At 50.8% G+C, this 26378-nt stretch overlaps 1 protein-coding gene across 1 annotated transcript in view; it reads right to left on the reverse strand.

Moving 5' to 3' along the window:
• Nucleotides 1-22708, reverse strand: part of Eng (endoglin) — a 40054-nt gene extending 17346 nt beyond the window's left edge. The window contains exons 1-2 of the mRNA XM_051166931.1: nucleotides 22434-22708; nucleotides 10468-10619 (exon numbers count right to left, since the gene is read on the reverse strand). Of these exons, the coding sequence (XP_051022888.1) occupies nucleotides 10468-10619; nucleotides 22434-22488 (207 nt within the window). The 5' untranslated portion in view covers nucleotides 22489-22708. The remainder of the gene's footprint in view (nucleotides 1-10467; nucleotides 10620-22433) is intronic.
• Between the last annotated feature and the right edge of the window lie 3670 nt (nucleotides 22709-26378).

Here is a 26378-nt window from a genome sequence, read left to right on the forward strand (position 1 = left end):
CATTAATGTTTACTAATGGGTTCAAAATTTGATTCTGTACCTATCCTGTTTTATTATTCTTTAAAAAAAAAAAATACTATGTATTTGAACCCAGCACTCAGGAGGCAGAGACAGGTAGATCTATTGAATTCAAGGCCAGGCTGGTCTACATTGTGAGTTCTATAGAACAGCCAGGGCTACATAGTGAGACCCTGTCTGAAAAAAAAAAAAGAATATATATATATATATATTCATTCACACACTAAAATCAAATGCTGAAGGCTGGAGAGATGGTTTGGCTCCCAATACCCACATCAGGCCCCTTACAACTGCCTGTAACTCTATCCAGCTCCAGGGCATCCAATACCTCTGGCCTCAACGGGCACCTGCACTCAAGTGCACATACCCACATACAGAGACATACACAATATATACACTTTTCTTTAGATAGGATCACAATATGTAGCCCTGGCTGGTATGGACAATAGGCTAGGCTGGCCTTGAACTCACAGAGATCTTCCGGCCTCTGCATCCCAAATATACATGCATGACAAGAAAGAAAGAAAGACATTTACTGGAGGAGAATATGTGTCCCAGCCTGCTTATCCAATCACTGTGAATGTTTGCTCAAACAGTGCAGGTTGGTCACACAGCTTCATGTCTACATTTCCTTTTGAGACAGGGTCACTCCCTGAACCTGACGCCTGTCCTTCAGCTAGGCTACACCATTCAGATCAGTGGACTTTACCCCAGTAAAGCAACTGCATGCCTGTAATGTGTCACTGTCCAGTGGAATTCACGCTACACTCTGTGCTGAGCACATGGCATATGCAGGCTGGCCGCAGCAGGCACAGGTATTCCCCAGCTTACAGCCGTGGCAGAGGAGGCCTAGAAAGGAAGTCACACAGAGAGTGCGGAGTCCGTAGCCCAGGGCACATGAGCCTATGCTTGAATGGAGCCCACAGCACCTGACCACCCAGCAGTAAGCCACGAGCCTGTCCTTTTCTGTCTCCCTCTTACCCAGACTGCCTCCAGCTCTACCCATGCCCCCTTTGGAGGGAAGACTTCAAAACACACCTAGAGCAAACAGATGGGCTCAACAGTTTTGGCAGACTGTGCCAAGAGACATGCACGGGCAAGAAGATGGCACTAAGGCATCCTGGGATGCAGCGGTTGGAACTGTGGACAGGAAGTAAGTGCCTTGGGCATCAAACCCTCAGCTATTTGACCCCGATTCCTGGGTGCCTCCTTTTCCTCGGCTGTGAAATGGGAGCAGGGAAGGGCCGGAAGCCAAGACCAGGAGGGGCTGTGGATGAAGGAAATGAAAAGGAAGCAGAGGTCAGAGCGGGGGGGTCAGGCTGTGGGGGACCATGGGTCAGAAGGCTAAGACTTCAGGATGCCTTGTGACAGGTTTCAGCAATTCTTCCAGCGTTCATAAAGCAAGTCCACTGCTCCATTGTCACCAGGACCTTCCGTACAGAGGAGAAGCTAAGAGAAGCTGAGGCCCAAAGCCAGGCAGTCACCAGCCAGTCACAAAGCGAGGAGCGTGCAAATGTGAGGCAGTTGGAAAAGCAGGGCTCCCCGGGGGGTGAGGGCTCTGTGTTCCCAGCCCTAGCTGATGACTACCAGTTACCAGAAAAACTCAGCCAGGGTTTCCACGGTAAACACGGTAAACACTTCCCGTCCGCCCTGACTCACCGTGGCGGCCATTTGCACGCATACCGATTTCCTCTTTCGTCCCCTAAGAGGTAAAGAGAGGGGCCTGCCTGCCTGCCTGCCCATAGCCTGGGCTGCCCATCTTCAGGGTGGGTTCCTGGGCATCTCGAGGAACAGCCAGGATGACGTAGGTGCCAGTTCCTTGCCCCAAGGCCTGCCAGCACGGACCAGCCAGACTCCCTCCCCGTGTGGGTGGGTGGGAGACCAGTTGCTATTTTTGTACCAGCCGTTGCTCAGATGCCATTGTTAGCCCAGTGGTTGGTGTTGGGAAAGGGGGATTTCAGTGAAGAGGCCCTGAGTATTAGTTGCCACTTATAGAAAGCTGTTTCCAGCAATTCTTCTAGGAGCCGGAGCCTTGGGTCTGCCTGCAGCCCCCACCCTCCCGGGGCCAGCCCAGAGGAGACCCAGGTCGGCCTCAGCAGACTCAGACAGTGCACACAGGAAGAGTGGTGGGGGAAAAAGAGTTCAGAGCCAGACCAACCCGAATTCAAACATGGCTCTGTGACTGCACGGTCAGCCTTCCTCTCTGGGCCTCAGTTTCCCTGATCTGGAGCACTAGCTGGACAGTACACTGCTCCTGTACTTGTGACCTGCAGTGGTCTGACTTCAAAGCTGGTGGTGCGGGAGCCCAGCTCAATCTACTTGGCCCCTCTCAATCCACTGGTAGATTCTAGTAACCCTGAGATGGGGCCTTGCTCTATACTCAAGTGATTCTCCTGCCTCAGCTTCCAAAGTAACTGGGAAGCAGGAAAGTGACACTACAGTTGGCCCAAGTTGTCACTGTCATCATCATCATTTTGGCTTTTTGAGACAGGGTTTCTCTGTGTAGCCCTAAAGGTACCTAAAGGTATGCGCCACCAACTCACTCGAGACAGCATCTCATTATGTGCAGCTCTGGCCTTGCGCTTAACATCTTCGGGCCTCCATCTTTGACTACTGAGGTCACTGGTGTGTGCCACCATGACTGCCTCCCGAGCGAAATGATTTCAAGTAGTGGGTGTGTATGTCGGCATGCCAGAAGAGGGAGTCAGATCCCCTGGGGCTGCAATCACAGGTGGTTGTGAGCCACACAACAGGAGTGCTGGGAACCACACTGGGATCCTTTACACTGGGAGCCAGAAGTGCTCTCAATGGCTGAGCCATCTCTTTAGCCCTACTCTGACTCCCCCCCCCACCCCCCATTTTATTTTATTTATTTTTTTGAGACAGGGTCTCACTATGTAGCCTAACTAGCCAGGTCAGCCTTGAACTCAGAAATCCACCTGCCTCTGCCTCTCGAGTACTGGGATTTAGCCTCGTCCAGCTTTCTGTTTTGTTTTGAGGCAGGGTCTGGCTTGGAACTCACTGTGGAGACCTGGCTAGCCTCACTTTTCTGCCAAGTGCTGGGACTCAGGAGATATACCCACCATGGCCAGTCTGAAAATATTTTTAAAGAAATTGTCTTTGAGTTTGGTACAGTGGCACACGGCTGCAGTCCTGGCACTTGGAGCCATGAGAACTGCAAGGTCAATGACACAGACTGATAGTAGACTGGGTAAAAAAAAAAAAAAACCAAGAACTAGCTACGGGCTGCCTCCAAGAAGCACACTTAGGCAGAAATGATACCCAAAAATTTCATACCAGAAAATGGAAAACAAATTACCAAGCAAATGGAAGCCTATCCTTACACCAGACAGAGTGGACTTCAAATCAAAACTAGTTAGAAGCGATAAAAAGAGACACAACATTTGTTGGCTGTTTGTGTATTTGTTTCGAGACAGCGTCTCCCTATTTAGTCCTGGCTGGTCTGGAACTCACTGTAGACCAGGCTGGCCTCAAACTCACAGAGATCCACTGCTTCTGTATCCGGAGTGCTGGGATTAAAGGCGTGCACCACCACAGCAGACTGGGACATGATATATTAATAAAAGAAACAATTCAAAGAAGATATAACAACTGTAAACTTTTTTTTCCCCCCTGAGACAGGTATCTCTGTGTAGCTTGGCTGTCCTGGATTCACTTTGTAGACCAGGCTGGCCTCGAACTCACAGTGATCTGCCTCAGCCATCTGCCTGCCTCTGCCTCGGGAGTGCTGGAGTTAAAGGCCAGCGCCACACCAGGTTTACAATTGTAAACTTTTATGCACTAAATACTGGGGCCTCTATTTGCATAAAACAAACACTCAAAGATACAAAGGCTGACCAGGTCTTGATGCAATAGCAGCAGGAGACTTCAGCTCTCATACTCAGCGCCGAGAGCTAGTGCGGGACCTCTGGAGCTAAGGACAGATACGGATAGAAAGTCCCACCCAATATGTTTTCCTCAGCAGCATTTCTCAGGAACTTCTCCAAGACTGGTCTTAGGGCACAACAAATATGCTGGGTACGGTGGTGCACGCCTGTAATCCCAGCACTCAGGAGGCAGAGGCAGGCGGATCGCTGTGAGTTTGAAGCCAGCCTGGCCTACAAAATGAGTTCAGGACAGCCAAGGCTATACACAGAGAGACCCTGTCTTGAAATACCCGCCCCCCCCCAAAAAAAAGACAACTGTAAGAAGAGGCTTTGCTCCTTCCTGTGAATTGCGGGGTCTGTCCTGTTTGCAGCGCTGTTGGTATTTCTTTTCTCTCTGCCCTGCAAGTTTGAGGGCTTGCCGAGGTGCCGTGTTGGACATGTTGTTTCTTTCCCAGGCCAATGTGTTTAGTCAAGCTGTCTTTTGTCTTCTTCTGGGTAAAGCAATCCATTGAGCGCTGCGCTGGCTCACTCCCCATGACTTCCCTTCACTTGTGTCTCTCTTGAAATACCGTTCTTTCTCTGTCAGTTTTGGGAGATAATTTTGCAGGGTGTAGTGTTCTTGGTTCACAGCTGTTGTTTACTTGCAGGACAAAATATTTCATTCCATTTTCTTCCGGCTTTATGATTGCCCCCCCCGCCCCCTTTTTTCTTTAAATCTATTACTCATCTGTCTATCTGTCTGTCTATCCAGCAAAACTCTGTCTACTCTCGGGCTAACTCGGAGCTGAAGCATGAGGAGTTGAGGACAGTCCCTGCCCGGCTACCCGACCGAGCTACACCTCTTCCCTAACGTGCTCGTCATCTGCAAGGCCTTGGGACAAGGGCACAGAGGCAGCCCCAGCCCCAGGGCGGCCCTCAGTGTCTTCACACGGCTCCTGATAGGCTCGAGGGCCACCCTGCCTTCCACAGCCCCTCACAGGCTCCCATGATCGTCCGAGGGAGACCCCTGGATGTGCCTCCTGGCTCACTTTTGCCTCGGCAGGCCTGCCTGCCCCTTCCGTGCCTTGGCATGTGTCAGAGCCTGGCTGGCTCCTCTCTTTCGGAAGGGGCTGCCTGAGTTTGCCCAGGAAGGGAACAAATCAGCAGCCAGCCAAGCTTGGCTGTCCAGGTCTGGGGTAGCAGAGCAGTGCAGTGAGCCTGATGGGAATCGCTGAGGCACCAGGCCTGTTCCTGTCTTGAAGGTCAGGATGTGATCCTAAGCCCCTCCCGGAATCCAGGCTCCAGGCTGTCCTTTGGGGACCTAGTGAGATAACCCCTGCCCAGCAACCCCTGGTTTGTCTACAGACTTCCTCAAACACACACACACACACACACACACACACACACACACACACACACACACACACACACACACACACACCAGGACAGAGACAGAGGCAGAGGCAGAGACAGACAGACAGACAGACACACATGCCAAATGTCACTTTCCTGGGGTTCTTGGCTGCCACCACTCATCTGCCACCCACACACAGGAAATCTGAGGGTTCTGAGGCCATGTGGGGATGGACAGGAAAGCCATCTTTCAGTGCCAGGGACTGACAAAGGAGGCCAAAGGTCAGTAGAAGCAGTCTGCCCCCACAAGGCCTGTTACCCCATGTGGCCTTTAAGACTTTGCATGTACCATACTGTCCATCACATGCTGTTGACTCTGCTTTCTAGCTAGACATGAATCTTTTTTTTTTTTTTTTTTTTTTTTGAGACAATATCTTGGCCTCAAAGTCATTATATAGACAAGGATGACCTTCAGCTTAAAAGCAATTATTTTGAATTGTGTGTATGTGTCTGTATGTCGGAGCCCACGGAGAGCATTGGGCCCTCCAGAGCTGGAGTTACAGGCAGTTGTGAGCTGCCTGATGTGGGTGCTGGGACTAGAACTTGTGTTTTCTGAAAGAGCAGCAAGTGCTCTCCACTGCTGGGTGACGACTGTAGCCTGATCTTCAACTTCTAATCCTCCTGCATCAGCCTCTCAAGTGCTGCTCCTGTTTGTTTATGAGATGCTGGGGACCCAACCCAGGAGCTCACAGCAGGACAAGCTCCATGCTCAGCCCCCAAACTCTTTCTTCTCTACAATCAGGGATTAGCCTCAACACTGTTAATTCCAACCCTATGGGGATTCTAGGTCTGCAAATGGTTCAGGGTTGCTCTCTGTCGGTATCCCTGACCACAGGCTGGGCACATAGCAAGAACCTGGGTAAAGCTGGTGGCGTGGCGTTGTTGCACAGACCTCAGTCTTGGACTATCAGGAAGGAAAGTGGAAGTCCTAGGCAAGTCACAGGCTCCTTGGTGGACACAGCACCAAGACTGAGCAGGCTCACAGAGACAGACCCTTGAGACAAGGAGGCCCCGAATTCCATGAGACTCGACCTCAGTTAGCCTGCCTGAAAAATGGATCCGCAGTATCTGCCTCTTGTCCTCCATATAGCTCAAACTAGTGTGAGGTTTAAAGAATAATCTGATTTTAAGATATTTGGTAACTGGATCATGCCCAAGTATTTACAAGAAATGGAGGCCAGAAAAAAAAAGTAATAACAAAATGTACATCCGCCAAATTAGAGCCTTCGCTCTGGGCAGGTCCTGTATTCTGTATCTTGCCTGCACTGTCCACTGGAGTCTCACAGTACCTGCATGGTAGGAATCATTATCATCTTCTTCATGTTTCCCATGGGAAGACCAAGGTTGGGACACATTATGGAACAAAGTGGTGTGGCCCTGAGATTAGCCAAAGTTCAAGTGAGGACTGACTGGCTCCAGAATCTGTGTTCTCCCTGCTCCCCATCCCTGCCTCCGCCCCAAGACAGAGTTTCTCTGTGTAGCCCTGGCTGTCCTGAACTCGCTTTGTAGATCAGGCCGGCCTGGAGCTCACAGAGATCTGCCTGCTTCTGCCTCCTACCATGCCTGGCTATCTGTATTCTTTTTCTTTTTCTTTGTTTGTTTTTTGAGAAAAACTCCCACCTTGGTTGCCCACGATGACCTGAAGCTTGTAGTTTTACAAGCTGCCCTCCTGCCTCAGCCGCCTGAGTAATTGGGATTTCAGGCCCAGCTAGAAGCTGTGTTCCTAAACTCTGTGTCATGCGCACGTTTGAGTGCATTTATTATACAAGCAGGCACTCATTTATGGAATATATTGACTCTTGAAACAAGCCAAGCCTGGACCAGATGCCGTAGTTTCACAATCCTTGAGTAAGCCTCTGAACCCATGAAAAGTACGAGGGGTGCACCTTCTGTAGCCTATGCCCTGTGCAAGGTGCAAGCCAATGACAGATCCAGGACTGAACCCCTGGGTCTCTGGGACCCCAGCTCTCTCCATTACTCCTTCAAATGCATACCCTTCAGAGCTCCATAGCCTGCCTGGGCCTGGTGGGTTAGAAGTCACAAGATCAGTTGGCCAGTATGATGGTGGCGGCAGCACCCACCTTTAATCCCAGCATTTGGGAGGCCGAGGCAGGGGAGGTTTCTATGAGATCCAATATAGCGAGGACTACACAGAGAAATCCTGTATCAAAAACACCAAAAAAGCCAGGCATAGTGGCACAAGCCTTTAATCCCAGCATTCCAGCACTCTGGGAGGCAGAGGCAGGTAGATCTGTGAGTTCGAGGCCAGCCTTGTCTACAAAGTGAGTCCAGGACAGCGAAGGCTACACAGAGAAATCCTGTCTTGAAAACCCAAGAAAAAAAAGGGAGGGGGGTGCTGGAAAGATGGCTCAGTGGTTAAGAACACTGTCTGCTCTTCCAGAGGTCCTGAGTTCAATTCCCAGCAACCACACAGTGGCTCACAACCATCTATACCCTCTAATGCCCTCTTCTGGAATGCAGGCATACATGCAGATATAGCGCTCATATACATAAAATAAATAAATAAAATCTTTTTTTTTTTAAAGTTACATGATTTATGGACTGAGTTCTGTGAAGGGGCAGAGGGCAACAGAGAAATTCTGTTGTCACACGCTGGCATCCTTGGACTAAGCCATGAGTTACTGTGGCAACCCACCCATCACAACCCTAAAAAAAATCTTTCAACAGTAGACAATGACACTGCTCATAGATAAAAATTGAGTTCTCCTCCGTGACACCTCTTTCCTGTTGTCTCCCCAGTTCTGCTGCTAGGTGAGTGGCCAGGTCCTGTCACGCAGAATCTGAGCTGGGAGCTTCCTCCTTTCCTCCTGCACTCTCTCCCCTTGCTGTGCCCAGGGTCTACCACACCTAAGGAGGTCCCAGCTACTCTGTGTGGCTACTTCCTCCAGGAAGCCCTGCCTAAGCCCTTACCATTTGAAGTACCCTGCCCTGGACGCCCTGCTAGTACACCAGCATCCAGTACTCTGGCCGGAGCTGTCCACACATCTGGGTCCCAGAGACCTGGCTATTTGGCTGGGGCCTTCCTCTGCCTGGCTCTGCTTCTCAGGGGACCCCAATCACCCTAAGAGGTGCAAGGCCCTAAACCTCAGCACAAACAAAATAACTTCCAAGAAGCTTCTTATTTTCCCATATCATTACCAAACTTGAAAAACAATTACAATGCTAATGAGAGTCACATAAAATGTATTTGGTGCTATCTGTACCTTGGGGATTATCAAAGTCCACAGTCCTTGTGGCAGGCAGGGGCCCCCCGATTTTGGTGGTCTAGGCACCTTCTTATCACTGCAGAAAATGCAAAGAAGCTCAACAGTTTTGGGGGACAGGTTGGCCACAAATTTACCCCGTGCTCCTAATTCACTCTTGTGGCGTTAGTTTACAACAGCTGGGCGTGGGCCGCGGCACAGGCAGGCCAGTGAGCCTGAATTTGGCTCTGAGGTCCCTAGGGATCTGGTGTGTCCTCTGGCTTTATGTTCACATTTTATATCTCAAGGCCGGACTCAGTTTCCTCCTCCAAGAAATGAGAATAATAGATCCTGATGAGCCCTTAAGAATACACATGAGCAGGGCTGGAGAGGTGGTTCCGTGGTTAAGACCACTGTCTGCTCTTCCAAAGAACCCCGGGTTCAATTCCCAGCCACCACATGGCAGCTCACAACTGTCTGTAATACCAGTTCCAATGGCTCTGACACCCTCATGCTAAAATAAAATTAAATAAATTATTTAAAAAAAAAAAAAAAGAATACACATGAGCGTGTGAGCACGCCCCTCCCCCCATATATATCCAGGCCTGGGGACATAGCTCGGTTGGTAAGGTATTTGCCTAGCAGGCATGAGGTCCTGAGTGTGAAGCCCAGCACCATCTAAATCAGATGTGATGACATGTGTCTATAATCCCAGCACTTTGGAGATAGAGATGGAAGGATCGGTTCACAGTCATCCTTAGCTAGATAGCAAGTTTGAGGGCAGCCTGGGCTACATGAACCCTAATGCAGAAAAACAAAAACAAAAACAAACAACTGACCAAACAAAGCGAGTGTGCCCAGCTGACAGCAGGCTACAGCCCAGCACCCAGCATGCGGTAAGCAGTTGACAAATTGGCTGTTACTGTTCCTAAGAGACACATCTGGACACGCTGGCTGGTGGCAGACCTCGGGAAGACCCCAGGAAGGCCTTGGGGCTGGCTTGCTGGGTTTAGATCTCAGAAGATGTCCCATGGAATCACATACATTTGATGTGAGGAAGGCTGGAACGCAACCCTTTCTCCAAAGTCCAGGTTAGAGTAGGGTCGTGTCCTCTGAAAAGCTGAGAGCTCTGTCACTAGAAGTGTGGAGGCACAAGCTCCCCTACCTACCCAGCTCTTTTCTACCTGAGCCCTCTTTTTAATATTATTTTTTGCTGGGTGTGATGGTGCATGCCTTTAATCCTAGCACTTGGAAGGCAGAGGCAGGTGGATCTCTGTGAGTTTGAGGCCAGCCTGGTCTACAGAGTGAGTTCTAGGACAGCCAGGGCTACACAGAGAAACTCTGTATTTATTTATTTATTTATTTATTTATTTATTTATTTATTTATTTATCTATCATCATCATCATCATCTTGGGTTTTTTTTGGTTTGTCTTGTTTTTCAAGACAGGGTTTCTCTGTGTAGCCTTAGCTGTCCTGGACTCACTCTGTAGACCAGGCTGGCCTTGAACTCAAAGCGATTCACCTGCCTCTGCCTCCTGAATGCTGGGATTAGAGGCGTGCGCCACTACGCCAGGCTTAAAGTTACTTTTTAACATTTAAGTATGGTGTCCTGTGTGAGTGTGTGTGTATGTTTGTGTGTGTGTGTGTGTGTGTGTGTGTGTGTGTGTGTGTGTGTGTGTGCGCGCGCCAGAGAAAAATTTGAGGCAGGTTGTTCTTTGCTTCTGTTATGCAGGTTTGGAGAACTGAACTCTGGTCGTCATGCTTGGCCGCAAGCACCCTCACCCAGTAAGCCCTTCACTGACCCTCCAGCTGGTCCTGCGATGCTGCTTTCCGAATTATCTCTGCTACCTGCAGATGTCCCATCTGTCCCATGGCTGAGGCCCTAGTGAAGCCACAGGAAGGGCATCCTGCACTCCACCACCTCCGCTTCCTACCGGTGCCCACCAAACTCGCCTGAGGTACTCACATTGGGAAAATCCAGGAAGAGAACGTGGATCTCATATGTGTCGTTGGTGCCCTGAGCTACGCAGCCCTCAGAGACCTGGCTGGTGGTGTATGTCACCTCACCCCTTGTGGGGTCCACAGGCTGTAGATCACAATGGACCCCTTCCGCAAGACCTGTCGGTAGAGCACAGTGGGAAAGCAGGTTAAGAATGAAGGGGATGGGGCTAGGAATGTCAGCCTAGCATGAGCAAGGCCCTGGGTTCAACTCCCAACACTAAGAGGAAAATGCACTAATTATATTCTTATTCTTTTTTTTTTTTTTTTAAAGTATTATGATTGTTGTTGTTTTTACTTGGAGACAGAGTTTTATGTAGCCCAGGCTGGCTTTAAGTTTGTTGTGTAGCCAGTGATGGTCCCTCCACTTCCCAAGTGCTGTGATTTCAGGCATGCACCATCGCAGCTGGATAGAAACACATTGATTTTCTGAACGCTGATATGAGCGCAGAGTTCAGGGCACCACAGCATCTGCATAGCTACCCTACAGGGTACACAGCCACCCACTAATGGCAGATGACCCCAAGTGGCAGGGCCCATGACCCCGAGTCTTAAGGCCAGTTCAAGGTGGGGTATGGTATAGAGACAGTCGCCGCCCCCCGCCTCCGACCTCCAAGTGTCCGTCCCTCAGAGGCTGTCTCTGAGGAGGGAATTTCCTGCCTCAAGGGGAGCAGCCCAGGTTGAAGGCAGTGATGGGGCAGGCCTCACAGCCTGCTGCAGGGCGGCCCGGAAACACGGGTCCCAAGGGAGAGGAATGGAATTTCACCCTGACCCAGCAGAGGAGGAAGAGGAAATGAGGCCCCTACACCTCATCCTAAGGAATGTGCCGAGGGGAAGGGGGCCTGTGGAGGACGGGCAGAGAAGCGGAGGCTGTTTGGAAGTTTATGTCTCCATCTTCTCGTGGTCACTTCCTGTTTTCCTGGAGATCAAAGATGGGCGAGGAGAGCCAGGCTTCAAGTCCAGCTGACGCCAGTGTTGAGGATGGGGGCAGGCTGGCTCTTCCTGAACCCCGGGCAGCTGGGTCCTGACCAGCCTTTTCCCCCACCTTTGTAGCTGGGTTGTTGGGCCTAAAGCCACTGAGGTCAGGGAAGGAGGTAAGATGGCCACCTCACACCCCGCCAACAGGCTCTCTTATCTCCATCTCGGAAAGAGAATAGGGACAGGTATCCCCTAATGTTGTAGGAGCCCAAATTTTATCAGCTGTTGCCCTAGTCCCATCTTCTGCGTGCTAGGAACATCTGTGTGTTGGGGCAATATGAAATTTTGGTTCAAAAAGCAAGTTCCTGGGAGCCAGGCCCAACATCCAACTCTGACTAGTTATGTGGTTTGGGGGGGGGGGGCGCTTTAGTTTCCTGGTCTGTACAATGGGCAATAGGTAAGGCAAATACACTGCTTGTAGGTTGTTGGGAACCCTTTGTGAGGCACGGCACGTGGTGGTTCTTTTTGTAGCTTTCTTGCCTGCATTTGCTGTGGCAGTTGACTGTTTAAGGGCCCGGGTGACGTTGGAGGACAGGGCAGATTGCTGAGGCTCCTTCACCTCACCCCAAAAGACTCAAAGGTTGGAACCTTCTCCTGTTGTCACTTTCTCTTCAGGGCTACCCCCCAACTCCTTCCCACTCCTAAGCAGGGGACGCTGCCACCTGAACTGAAGGGATTCTTACGTCAAAGTCATACATACATACATATAGCTGGCCTCTGGGTCTCCGACTTCTCTCTCCACATGACCCACGATCTGATCTTTGGACTTTCCCTGCTCGCCTCGCCAGACTTCCAGGAACCCCAGTTCCTCTGGCATTGCCGGGCTGCCTGGGGCCGCCTCCTCCATGCCGTCAGCCAGCGCCAGCAGGAGAGGCCACGGGCCTGGCCATTATGTAATGATCAGATAACAGGCCAGGCTGGGAGATCAGATAAGAGGCCCATTTATTTTGGGGCCTTTTCGAATACTGCTTGCCCCCACCCCACAGACGAGAATGGGGAGACAGGAGGGAGTGTGACGCCTGAGCCTGTCTCCAGCAGCCCAAGGCGGGCCCAGGCCAGAAGAAAACAATCCCCTGGCACCAAGGGAAATGCTTGGGGGGGGGTTGGGGGGGCGCCTCCCAGGAACTGTCGGAGGAGGCGCCATTGGAGAATGGGGTGACCCCGACCTCCTGAGAGGGAGTCTGGAGCACCCTCCCACATATTTTGCTTCTTCCTCTCCTATACAGCCAGTCCCCATTTCACCCCAAATAGCTCCTGGAGGTTGTCACTCTGGAGCCAGATGACCTGGTCGTAAAGCTCGGTCTCTTCATGTCTCATTCTGAGCTTGCAAAGGACTGTAGAATGGGCCTCACACAGAGTCTTCTGTCAGGCTCCCTGACTGGCGGCTCAGGACCAGTAAATTCCTTGGGTCCTTACAGCAGACCTGGGAGGTAGGCAGGTAGGTCTGACACCCATTTCATAGCTAGTTAGGGAAGTGAAAGGATTTTCCTAGGAGACCCAGATACTCAGCAACAGGGCCTGGCCTTGAACTCCGAGGGTCCAGTTCAAGGCCCCAGCATGTGCTTTGTGTGTCTCTGAAGGTCAGTTCTGATGCATCAAGTACTTGGTACCCATAGGTGCTAGAATATCTGTGACACCGAGGAAGATGCTTTCTGACAAAAGACTTCTTCAGTCACCTCACCACCCACCCAGCCACCCTCTACTCCTCTCGGAGTCCAATGACAACCTCATAGATTGCTGTCCCATCTCCCAGCCAGGCCACCATCAAGACTCAGCTCTTTCCCCCCTTGTGTGTCTTTTCCATAGTTTCCCATTGCCCATACTGTCAAATTCACACACTAATGTGGGATTAAAAGATGGGGAGATTGGGCAGGAGAGATGTCTCAGAGGTTAAGGCTCTGTCTGCTCCTCCAGAGGTCCTGAGTTCAATTTCCAGCAACCACATGGTGGCTCACAACCATCTATAATGAGATCGCATGCCCTTTTCTGATGTGCAGGCATATATGGAGGCAGAACACTGTATATGTAATAAATAAATAAATATTTTTTAAAAGGTGGAGAGATTGACAAATGCCAAAGGTTCCCAACCCAATCGCACCACCTCCCAGGGTCTCTTTCTTTCATTCTTCGATTCAGGGTTTCTCTGTGTAGCCTTGGCTATCCTGGACTCACTTTGTAGATCAGGCTGGCCTTGCACTCAGAGATCCGCCTGCCTCTGCCTCCCGAGTGCTGGGATTAAAGGCGTGCGCCACTGCCTGGCTCCAGTGGCGCCTTCATGCCTTGGCATTATGACCGTTACAGTGAGGTGGTGAAAATCCCCCCTCAGAGTTGCTGAGTGTTCCCAGGCATAGGGCTGAGCCACCTGCTGATGAATGAAGATTGCTCAGGACCTGCTGTGGTGACTGTCCTTCCTTCAAATGCAGCTGGGTTGCCTTTGCCTTTCCTCAGGCCTGGCGGGCCACTCTTTAAGATTTATTTATTTTAGTTTTATGTGTGTAACTGCATGTGTGGATGCTCGTCCTGCGTATGCAGTGCCCACAGAGGGCAGAAAAGGGCATCAGATCCCCTGGAACTGGAGTTATGGACAGCTGTAAATTGCCATACGGGTACCGGGAACCAAATCTCGGTCCTCTACAATTCCAGCAGGTGCGGGCCACTACCGAGTCATCCGTCTAGCCCCCAGTGGCCATCTTTTATTGACTACCTGGCCAACTTGTTTTCAGCTTTCAAAACCACTGCTAGCCTCTTCTTGAAACAGTTGTCTCCTAGCTGGGTGGTGGTGACGCATGCCTTTAATCCAGGCACTTGGGAGGCAGAGGCAGGTGGATCTCTGTGAGTTCGAGGCCAGCCTGGTCTACAGAGTGAGTTCCATACAGACAGCTCTACACAGAGAAACCCTATGCCCCCCACCCAAAAGAAGAAGAAGAAGAAAGAAGCAGGTGCCTCCTTCCTTAGACGCATCAGGACCTGATGTCCCAGAGTCCTAGGTGTCAGGAGAAAGTGACTGCGTTGCGTTTGTCTGTCTTGGTAGGCTTGGCCTGTTTTGTTGCTAATCTATGTGTGGGTGTAAGTATGTGAAGGTGTACATGTGTGCTTGTGCATGTGTGCAACTTAAACCCAGGTTGTTCCTCAGCACCATAAACATTATTTTCTGAGATAAGGCCTTTCACTGGACCTCATTGGGCAGGCTTGGCTGACTAGCCAGTGAACCCCAGGGGTCCTCCTGTCTCCTCCTCAGTAGCACTGGGATTGCAGGTGGCCAGAATCACACCCAGTTGTTTATTATTAGTATTAGTATTAATATTAGTATTATATTAGTTCTGGGCATTGAATTTAGGTCTTCAATGCTTGCATAGCAAACACTTATTAGTTGAACAATCTCCCCAGCCTTGTTTTTAAAAATTTTATGACAAGGTCTTAGCCAGATAGTGGCGGCGCACACCTTTAATCCCAGCACTCGGGAGGTAGAGGCAGGCAGATCTCTGAGTTCAAGGCCAGCCTGGTCTACAGAGCAAGTTCCAGGACAGCCAGGGCTACACAGAGTAACCCAGTCTCGAAAAACAAACAAAAGACAGGGTTTCACTCTGTAACTCAGGCTAGTCTCAATCTCACAGAGATCCCACCTGCCATCTTTGCTTCCTGAGTGATGGCATTCGAGGTGTGTGCCACCATGCTTGGCTTGGGTTGTTGTTTGTTTTTAAGCTTTATTTATTTTTCTTTATATGAGTGTTCCTGTTTGTTGTTTGTTTCCCCCCCCCCCCAAGAGAGGGTTTCTCTGTGTAACCTTGGCTGTCCTGGACTGGCTTTGTAGACCAGGCTGGCCTTGAACTCACAGAGATCCACTTGCTTCTGCACTCTCCCTGATACTGGAATCACATGCATGCACCACCACACCTGGCTCTATATGAATGTTTTATATTTATCTATATGTGGTATGTATGTATGTATGTATGTATGTATGTGTGGGTATGTATGTGCATCACAACCATACCCAGTTTTCTCTGAGGTGAGAAGAGGAAATCAGATTCCCTGGAACTGGAGTTACAGATGGTTGTGAGCCACCATGTGGGTGCTAGGAACAGAACCTGGGTCCTCTGCAAGAACAAGTGTTCTTAACCACTGAGCCATCTCACCAACCTCTGGTTTTCTCTTTTGAAGATTCATTTAATTATTTGTGTGTAATGTGTATGTACAGTGTGTGTGTGTGTGTGTGTGTGTGTGTGTGTGTGTGTGTGTGGTGTGTATGTATGTGTGTGTGTGGCTTGCGTGGTATATGTGCATGGTGTGTGTGTGTGTGTGTGTGTGTGTGTGTGTGTGTGTATGTGTATACAAATGCCTGCAGAGGATCCCTTAGAGCTGGACTTACAGGCAATTGTGCATTATGTGATGTGGGATCTGGGAACCTGACCGATGTCCTCTCAATTCTCCTAACCCCTGGGCCATGTTTGCAGGGCTGGGTTGATTTTTGAGTCAGGATTTCCTATAGCCCAGGCTGCCCCACAATTCACTGTGTATCTGGAACTTACCTTGAATTCCTGATTCTCTTGTGTCAGTCTCCCAAGTGCACCCACACCTGGCTGCAACTGTTTAGCCTCTTCTCTCTGTACCCCCCAGAGCACAGCATGGGGACAATCTGGTTCACTATGTCCTTGTTATTTATGTGGGCTGGGGTGGACCAGAACACAATTTGTGCAGTAAACGTTAAGGCTTATCTTTAGCTGGATGTCAAATCCTCCCACTGTTCTTGGTCCCCTCTGTGAGATTGTCTTATCCAGGATAAAGGCAAGAAGGCAGGACACTGACGGTGTCCCAGGGTCCCATCTAAGAAGGAAGGCCATTTCAGGTCTGAGACAAGGGACCAAGTCCCTGAAATGAGGGATCAAGCTACAAGAGGTTGCTTGCCCTTCCCCAAGGTAGCTCGTGGAGATGGCTGGTCCAAGGTTTGGGCCCTGACTATCCACTCTAGTTTGTGTTGCTTAGCGGTTTCTCTTATCTCCTAGACCCCAGGCTCCTCATTGATAACAGAGGGTGACAGCCTAGAGCAGTGCCAGTGCTGGTATACAGCAAGGACCCCATCAATGTCAGCTGACATACCCATCACCCCACTTATGCGATGAAGTTAAATCCAATTTACTCTGGAATGAGTGCCCCCCCAAATTCCAGGGCTGCTGCCCCATAGCCTGATCTGGAGGCACAGGTGGATCCCAGAACTGGGCCCCAGATTTCTAAGTCTTTCAGCCCAGAGAGGAGGCTGGGTTAGGAGCAGACAGCTTAGGGTAGAAATCAAGCCGTGTCGCTTACTGAGAACCGTGGTCATCCTCATCTGTACACTGGGCCTGACACACCAAGGGCACAGAGAGCAGATCACCTCCCTCTTGCCCATGTCTGCCTGCAGGCCCCAGAGCACATGGAGCAGGCCTGTTGTCCAACACCACAGCACTGGCCCACATGTGACACGGAGCAGGTCCTCTGTCCCTCTGTCTCAGCATCTCTGTCTCTCTGGCTGAAGAAAGTGTTACTCATGTGAATGCATCTGTGCCTACTTGAGTTTGTGTGCACCACATGCATGTATGTGTGCATATGGCTATGGTGGCCAGGGGCCAGCAGACTCCCTGGAACAGGAGTTACGGGTGGTTGGATTTGAGTAAACAGAACGTGGGTGTGAGAGAGAATCTTCGTGGTCGTGTCTCCATAGATCGTGGTTCATGCTTGCTTAGTCCCCCTTTCCTTCTGAGAAGCTTCTGGAATGTGGCCTGGAAACCATAGATGTGATCTCTGCCCTTTGCCACCAGCTCCTTCTGTGTCGAGGCCCAGATTCCCGCCCAGATGTCCAGCAGTCTGGCGACTCCAGGTCACACTTTGCTACACCTCAGGCAAATGTCCACATACAGTTTGGAAACACCATGCAAACCTAGGCGCTTAACCCCAGTCATCAGGCTCAGGCCATCAGTGCCAGGACCCTCCAAATGAAATAAGCCAAAATACGGGGAATGGTGCATGCGCCGAACTGGAACAAAAGGCGGATCACTTAAATACTCAACAACAAGAGACTTACTGTTCAAATGACAGCTCACAAAAGGGACAGAATAGTCCAGAACTGCAAACGGACAGTTACAGAGCCCAAATAATGACGTGCAAATAATATGGCACTTAAGAAGGCTCCCCGAGATTTCACGTGTTCATCTGTAGGCCCAGAACACCTTGCAGAGCCTAGAAGGCAATGTGTGTGTGTGTGTGTGTGTGTGTGTGTGTGTGTGTGTGTGTGTGTATGCTAACAGACCCGGGAGTGTTTGTCTGCAGTACTGAGGCTTGAACCTGAAATATTCTAGAGAATGTTCTGCCACTCATATCCCAGCCTTACTTGGGAGTGTGTGTGTGTGTGTGTGTGTGTGTGTGTGTGTGTGTGTGTGTGTGTGCACTATAACATATGGCTCTCTCTTCCCACCAAGTAGATTCTGGCAATCAAATTCAAGCTGAGAGCCTTGGCAGCACGTCTTTACTCACTGAGTCTTTTTCTTGGCCCATGGACCTAAGATTTTAAAACACCACCCTTCTCCTCACTCCCCCCCCACTCTATTCCACCCCCCCCACTCCATCCCTTTGCCCCTCTCTCTTCCTTTTGTTCTCTTGAAACAGGTCTTCACCTAGACCAGCCTGGCCTTGAGCTTGACATGAGCTCAAATTTCTGATCCTGCTTTTACCTCCTGAGTGCTAGTATTACAGGTGTGTCCACCATGCCTCCCCTCCCCTCCCCTCTGCTCTCTTCTTTGCAGAGCCTGGCACCTGCTAAGCATGGCTTTGCCACAGAGCTACACCCCAGCACCCCTCACTCATGTGTTGTCTTTGAGGAGCAAATACATGGTTAAGTTGCTCTTTAAGAATCTCTACATGGGGGCTAAAGAGATGGCTCAGTGGTTAAGAGCACTGGCTGATCTTCCAGAGGTCCTGAGTTCAATTCCCAGCAACCACATGGTGGCTCACAGCCATCTGTAATGAGATCTGATGCCCTGTTTTGGTGTGCTTGAAGACATATACATAAAATAAATAAATCTTTAAAAAAAAAAAAAAAAAAAGGATCTCTACATGAGGCCGGGCAGTGGTGGTGCACACCTTTAATCCCAGCACTCGGGAGGCAGAGGAGGGCGGATCGCTGTGAGTTTGAGGCCAGCCTGGTCTACAAAGTGAGTCCAGGACAGCCAAGGCTACACAGAGAAACCCTGTCTCAAAAAAACCAAACCAAAATCAAACCAAGAATCTCTACATAAGCCAGGTGTGGTGGCACACATCTATAATCCCAGCACTTGGGAGGTAGACAGATTTCTGTGTGTTCAAGGCCAGCCAGGTCTAAAAAGTGAGTCCTGGACAGCCAGGGCTATTACACAGAGAAATCCTATCTCAGAAACAAACAAACAAACAAACAACAAAAAAAGAAACTTTGCATGCATATTTTTGGAATTCTAGGGCTAGAGAGGTGGCTCGGTGGTTAAGAGCACTTGCTGCTCTTCTAAAGGACCTAGGTTCAGTTCCTGGCACCAGCTGTCTTTGCCTCTCTGGGCACACAAACATACATGCATGCGAAACAACCATACAAATAAACTAATAAATCCACGACAGAAAAATTTGTCTTAGCATCTGGAGAAAAATCCCACACTGGAGAACAGTCGCACTCAGAACCGGAGAACAGTTACACTCAATGCACACCCTTCCAGAACCAGGGAAAAGTCACACTCGGTGCACATCCCTCTAGAATTGGAGAACAGCCACACTCAGTGCACACCCTTCTAGAATTGGAGAACAGTCCCTCTCAGTGCATACCCTTCCAGAACTGGAGAACAGTCGCACTCAGTGCACACTCCTGCAGAACTGGAGAACAGTTGCACTCAGTGCACACCATTCCAGAACTGGAGAACAGTCACACTCAGTGCACACCCCTGCAGAACTGGAGAACAGTCGCACTCAGTGCACACCCCTGCAGAACTGGAGAACAGTCACACTCAGTGCACACCCCTGCAGAACTGGAGAACAGTCGCACTCAGTGCACACCATTCCAGAACTGAAGAACAGTCGCACTCAGTGCACACCCCTGCAGAACTGGAGAACAGTCGCACTCAGTGTACACCCTTCCAGAACTGAAGAACAGTCACACTCAGTGTACACCCTTCCAGAACTGGAGAACAGTAGCACTCAGTGCACAGCCCTGCAGAACTGGAGAACAGTCGCACTCAGTGCACACCATTCCAGAACTGGAGAACAGTCACACTCAGTGCACACCCCTGCAGAACTGGAGAACAGTCGCACTCAGTGCACACCCTTCCAGAACTGGAGAACAGTCACACTCAGTGCACACCCCTGCAGAACTGGAGAACAGTTGCACTCAGTGCACACCCTTCCAGAACTGAAGAACAGTCACACTCAGTGCACACCCCTGCAGAACTGGGGAACAGTCGCACTCAGTGCACACCCCTGCAGAACTGAAAAACAGTCACACTCAGTGCACACCCCTGCAGAACTGGAGAACAGTCGCACTCAGTGCACACCATTCCAGAATGTCCTCTGTGTAACTGCATCACTGCTGCCTTATTAGTAGAAATGGACTGCTGCTCAGGGTCCTAACGCTGTGATGTGCCCTGGTGTACAGATCCACTGGTTTCCTGGATGGCATCCGTGATGTCATGACTTCTTCAGTGAGAAGCCCTGCTGATGGACATTTGGGTGGGATCTGTTTGCTGGGCTTATTATGGGTACCATGAGCCAACGTCCTTCAGGTAACACTCTAGGGTTGACTTTTTTTTTTTTAAGATTTATTTATTATGTATACAGTATGCATCAGGTCACATTATAGATGGTTGTGAGCCACCATGTGGTTGCTGGGAACTGAACTCAGGGCCTCTGGAAGAACTGTCAGTGCTCTTAACCACTGAGCCATCTCTCCAGGTCCGACTTTTTTTTTTTTAAGACAGAACCTTACTATGTAGTCCAGGCTGGCCTTGAATTCACTATGTCATCTCAGCGGGCCAGGAACTCATGTGGACACACCGGCCTCAGCCTCCCAAGTGCTGAGATTACAGCTGTACGTCACCACACCCGGCTTCGGGCTGACTTTTGAAGTTGAGTTGTGAGGTTAAATAAAGCGTTATACAGGAGTTACAGCCTTAGAACATTCTGCTGCCTTGTGCCCAAGAAGACTGGGCCCATTTTTTTGCGCCCTTCATTCTGACTCCATCCACTGAGAATCTAAGTTTCCTGTCCCAACCAGCCAGGGCTGTATGGTGAGACCTTTTCTCAAGAAGTAAAATAAAACTAAAGCATGTATGTATGTATATGCATGTGTAAATGTAAATGTTTGTAATTTCTTTTTGTTTTCTTTTTTTTTTTTTTTTCGAGACAGAGTCTCTCTGTGTAGCCTTAACTGTTCTGGACTCACTTTGTAGACCAGGCTGGCCTTGAACTCACAGCGATCTTCCTGCCTCTGCCTCCCAAGTGCTGGGATTAAAGGCGTGCCCCACCACTGCCCGGCATAATTTCTTTCTCTAACTTACATGTGACAGGTAAGAGCTCTACCAGAGCTGCATGCCCAGGGAATAGCAATCAGAACTTACTATCCCCTAATTACTTTATCCACTTTACAATCATGTACACCCTTGAGGGTGCCTGTACCTCTTGCCTATGTAGGGGAGAGAGGCGATTGCTGTGTGCCACTGAACTCTGATTTCCAAATACCAACTGAGGGTTGGGAGCCTGAAGTCAGCTCTTGGGGGGTAGTCATATCACTGCCATCGGCTGATCTATACTCTGGATGGTTACCTGGACACTGACACCCCCACTTCCAGTCCTACAAGTCAGGCCCTAACGGTCTTACAGATCTCCCCAAGCCCAGGCTCACTCGCTCGGGTCAGGCACTGTTAGAGTAGGTGGATTTGGAAGGTCAGTACCTCCATTTTCCTCTTCTGGGAAATGGGGTATTTATGGCAGCCATCTTGCAGGGTCACATGTGCTCAGAATAAGGGTTCTGGAGGGGCACAGACATTGCATCAAATCCCTGCTAAGTCACTCAGTGCTCTGAGACTGTTTCCGGTTGACCAATGAGGTGGTGACGGGAGATTTCCCATCAATTGCAGACTTAAGATGCTGAGGTGGCCCCATCAATTGCAGACTTAAGATGCTGAGGTGGCCCCCATCTCCCCATACCACCCGCCACATACTCCTGCCTCCTGGTAGCCCATCCCAACCCTTGAACAAGCCCCTGAAATGTCCAAGTGGCCAGGCGGCTATCCACGGGGGGGGGGGGGCGGCTGGGGGGGGTGAGCGGCTGAGGAGCAGGCCCTACAGAGACCCAGCATGAGTGTGACTGGGATCCAGGCTCTTCACGGTCACTTTCAATGGTCAGCCTGGCTGAGAAGACCCACACCCAGAACCCCTAACTGAGCCTCTGCCCTTCTTGAAAAGGGGAACAGAGTCAGGACAGAGCATGTGGCCTTTGTGGGTTCAGTGGGGCTCCGGGAGTGGGCAAAGCCCCAGGAAAGTGAGAGGACATCTTTGGACAAATAACCTCGCCATCAGCCTTTCCTAGAGCACTCGCTGGCTCAGAGGCCTCATCTCAAAGTACACACACAAGGAAACAAGGAGGTCAAAGTTGGACCCAGAGCCTAAATTTCTCCTGTGACCTCCTTCCTGAACTTCCTCAAATGGGAACCTCAAGGCTCAGAGAGCGGAGGGCATACTCCCAGTGATGCACAGCACTCTAGCTGCTGACCTTTTGATTGCTGAGCACCACAGGAAGGGATAACAGGCGGGTGCCAGGGCTAAGGTAAGTAGTGTACCCCACTTCTCTCAAACTTCTAATGCTCAAGTTTGGGTGGCTTCATCAGCTATGAGCTCAGGACGTAAAAACAAGACCTGGAACACCCAGGCCCTAGCCTGAGCTGTGTCCCCAACCCAGGAGCGCTGGACACTTACTTGTGGGCACAAGGCTACAGATGGCCAGAAGCAGGAAAACAGCCAGAGGAAGCATGCTGTCCACCCGGGAGTCTGTGCGCTGGGCCTTATCCGGTATCCAGAGGCAGCGCTGCCGGTGGGCGCCCGGGCCGGCGTGGGTTCGCACGGGGACCCAAAGGGAGCAGGCGGCCGGAGCGACCACGTCCCTGCTCCAGCCTTCTGAGGTGGCGGCGGAGAAGTCAGGAGAAGTGGGCGCGAGACTCACAGCAGGGCAGGGGTCTCTAGCTGACTGGGTGGTGAGAAAGAGGCACCCGGCTCTTTTGAACGGCGGCCGTTGGTCCTGACCTGGGGGACCAGGACACAGATGGAGGCAGGGGTCTGACCGTCACGGTAGGGAGCTCAGCTCATCCAGCCCGGCCCAGAGAGGCAGGAAATGCGCTTCCTTAGAGAAGGGGCCGGGCCAGGCTGCCTGCCAGGCTAGGAGAGGAAGTGCCACAGGCTTTGTCGCTGGGTGGGGGGCCCTGGGATGGGGGAGGCAGGGTGATGGGAGGGCCCAGGAGGCAGATCTCCCCGATTCACCCCATTCTTCATCTACCCTTGCCAAGGCTGGCTGCTGAGGGCACGTCTGAGAACCTTACAGGGGACAGGGCCTGGCAGAAGCCCCAGGAACTCAGGTTCCATTCTAGAGATGGAAGCAAATGATGGCTGCGCAGCCTTTTGGAAGGGATTCTGGCTGGTCCCTGCCAGCGTCGTCCATCAACGCAGACTTACAGAAGCCCTGCTCTTGGTCATGCCCCTTGTATTGCAGCCAGGGAAACTGAGGCTCAACATGAAGACACATTCCCAGGTTAGCATAGGAGAGCAACACTATACTGTCTGGGACCAGAGAAGGCACCAGAGTCAGTCAGGGCCCACATAGCCTTAAAGGCAGGAAAAACACAACTGACTTTGGTGACACATAACCTATAATTCCTTGACCCCTGCAGGCCAGGGCTGGAGGGCTATACATAGTGACATCCTGTCTCAAAGGAGGAACAGGCACAGGCTTCATGGCATTTCTGGAGTCTAAGGGCCCTGAGTTTGAACCTGCCCTGATGAGTCCTGACCGAGTCCTTAATCTCAGTTCCCTGCTGGCGATGCAAGGCACAGCTGTGTCCTTTTCCCGGGGCTCTTGGGGGAAATTTCCAAGGAGCAGATGCTGGCTCCAGCACTGAGCCCTGGACCAGGCCTGCAAGAGCTGCTCTCCCATCCATATTCCCTCCCTCAGCTAAGGTGACAATCCCAGCAAGGCCCATGAGTCGCTTGGACTGCAAATAGTAAACCGTGTTGCTAGGGTAGCATCTAGTGCCAAGCCCAGGAAAGCTTGGAGAAGAAAATTGGGACTGCCTGGAGAGGTGTCAGGGACCGGGGGAGCCCAGATGGAGCAAGCACAGGAGGCCAAGATAGAACCTTGCATAGGCTAAAACACACCAGGAGGAAGTGCTTGGGTCATCCTGGGGCAAAAGCGAGGCACAGCGAGGTTAAGCAGCCTGACTCTGGGAGGGCCTGAACACAGGGACTTTATCCCTGGGGCCAGTGGGAGTCACTCGTCTTGAGGAGGGAGAAGGATTGAGAAGCGTAGCCTCTGAAAGGAGACACTGGCCTAGGGTTTCAGGCCTGGCCTCTAGGTGCCCTCCTGTCTCTCATGCCTCAGTGACCAGGCCAGGCCAGCAGATTGTCTCTGCAGGGGCTGACATGAAGCAGGGAGGGCGGGTGTAGTTCCTGAAGGCATCCTGGTGGAAGGTCAGCTTGCTCTCACCGAGGCAAGCATGGGAGACCTAGCTCACCAGGCCTCTTGGGGATGGCCCTGTCTGCCCTTCCTGTTCAGTCATGGAGATGGCAAAGGATAGACACCAGGACTCCAGAGGGCAGAATAGGGTGGTGGTAAGCGTGGCTGTGAGCTTCTCTCTGCATGCTCTAGCGGAATCTGTTTTGGGAGCGGTCAGCCCAGGCTTGGGACTAAGCTCTACACGACACGGGGCCCACCCAGGGTGTTCGCCTTATCAGTATCGAATCGTCACTGTTGACGAGAAGCCTGCTCCGTTAGGCTTTGTTTTACACAGGTGGAGGCTAGCCTGATAAGGAGCACAGAGAGTGGACAGCTCAGGGCTGCCTGGCCTCCACGCCAGCTCCACATCTGCTGCTCCACCTGAGCTGAGTGGACGGAAGGGGCAGCTGGTACAAAGACTGTGAGAATCACAGGGTGAGGTGACAGGTGGGGGATCCTCTGGGACCCCAGGACAAGTCCTTGTGTTCCAGGCCCTTCCAGAGACAGACTGCCTGCCTCTCCAGGCTTCTTAACTTTTCCACACCCTGCTGTCCCAGGATGACCAGAGTACTTCCTACTTTCATGACTTAGACTAAACTTGGTCACTTCTTAGCCTTGTTTTGTTTTTTTGGTTTTGGGGGATTTTTTGTGGTTTTTTTTTTTGTTTTGTTTTGTTTTGGTTTTGTTGAGACAGGGTTTCTCTGTGTAGCCTTAGCTGTCTTGGAATCCCTTTGTAGACCAGGCTGGCCTCGAACTCACAGAGATCCACCTGCCTATGCCTCCCAAGTGCTAGGATTAAAGGTATGCGCCACCAAGCCTGGGGGTTTTTGTCTTGTTTTTTTGTTGTTGTTTGTGTTTTGGTTCTTTTTGAAACAGGGTCTCACTGTGTAGCTTTGGCCTGCTTACAACTAGCTACATAAACCAGGTGTGTAGTGGTGGATGCCTTTAATCCCAGGACTCGGGAGGCAGAGGCAGGCGGATCTTTGTGAGTTCAAGGCCAGCCTGGTCTACAGAGCGAGTCCAGGACAGCAGCGCTATAGCTGTTACACAGAGAAACCCTGTCTCCAAAAACCAAAAACCAAAGGGGGCGGGGGTACTACACCACGCCTGGTTCCCAAGGATGTTTTTAAAGGTTCTTCCCAAAACATCTCTGTGCAGCACAATCCATCTGCATTCTGATAATAAGCAAGACCTAATGTGTTCTCCAGAAAACAGGGGAGGCCCCAGGCTGGTACAAGGAGGCATCTGTGGGGTGGCAGCTAACAGGACCCACCCATAATCCCAGCTTCTCACAGGCGGGAGAAGCTGCATGACAACACGGTCAAGGCCAGCTTGATCTACACAAGGTCTAGGCTGCTCAGGGCTTTAAAGGAAAACCGTGTCTGAAAACACCAGGAAGGAAGGAAGAAAAAGAGGGGCCAACAAGATGGCTCAGGGAGTAAAAGTGCTTGCGTCTGAGCCTTGCGGCTACATGGAGAAAGGGGACAACTGATTCCCCACAATTGTCCTCTGAATTCCACACGTGCGCCACATACATACACGTATGAAAACACGGTAAGAAATAAAATGCATGGGCCGGGCATTGGTGGTGCACACCTTTAATCCCAGCGTTTGGGAGGCAGAGGCAGGTGGATCTCCGTGAGTTCAAGGCCAGTCTAGTCTGGTCTACAAAGCAAGTTCCAGAACAGCCAGAGCTGTTACACAGAAAAACCCTGTCTTCAAAAACAAAAAACAAAAAACAAAAACAAAAACAAAAACAAAGAAGAAAGGAAGAAAGAAAAGAAAAGAAATAAAATGTATCTTAAAACAATTATAAAGACAAGAACCAGCCTTACCAGTAGGCTTTAGGGGACCCCCACTTCGGGGACCTCCTAAGGGAATGAAGGGGGTGGGGCCTCTGGCCTGGAAGCTTTGAGCAGAGAGGCCATCACTGCCAGTTTGAAGTCTGGGTGGTGCCTCAATGCCCAGGAGGACGGGAATTTTGATGGCCTCTGCTGCTTTGTCCCTTCAGAGCCATGGGACTTTGTTTCTTGAACTGCTTTTCTTTTTTCTAGAAGGATCAAGAAGGCTGACTTTCAATTTGCAATCCCCCTGCCTCAGACTCCTAAGTGCTGGGATTCCAGGAGTGTACGACCACACATGGCAAGATATCTTTATTG

This window comes from Acomys russatus, chromosome 24 (assembly GCF_903995435.1).
Source record: "Acomys russatus chromosome 24, mAcoRus1.1, whole genome shotgun sequence".
NCBI lineage: Eukaryota > Metazoa > Chordata > Mammalia > Rodentia > Muridae > Acomys > Acomys russatus.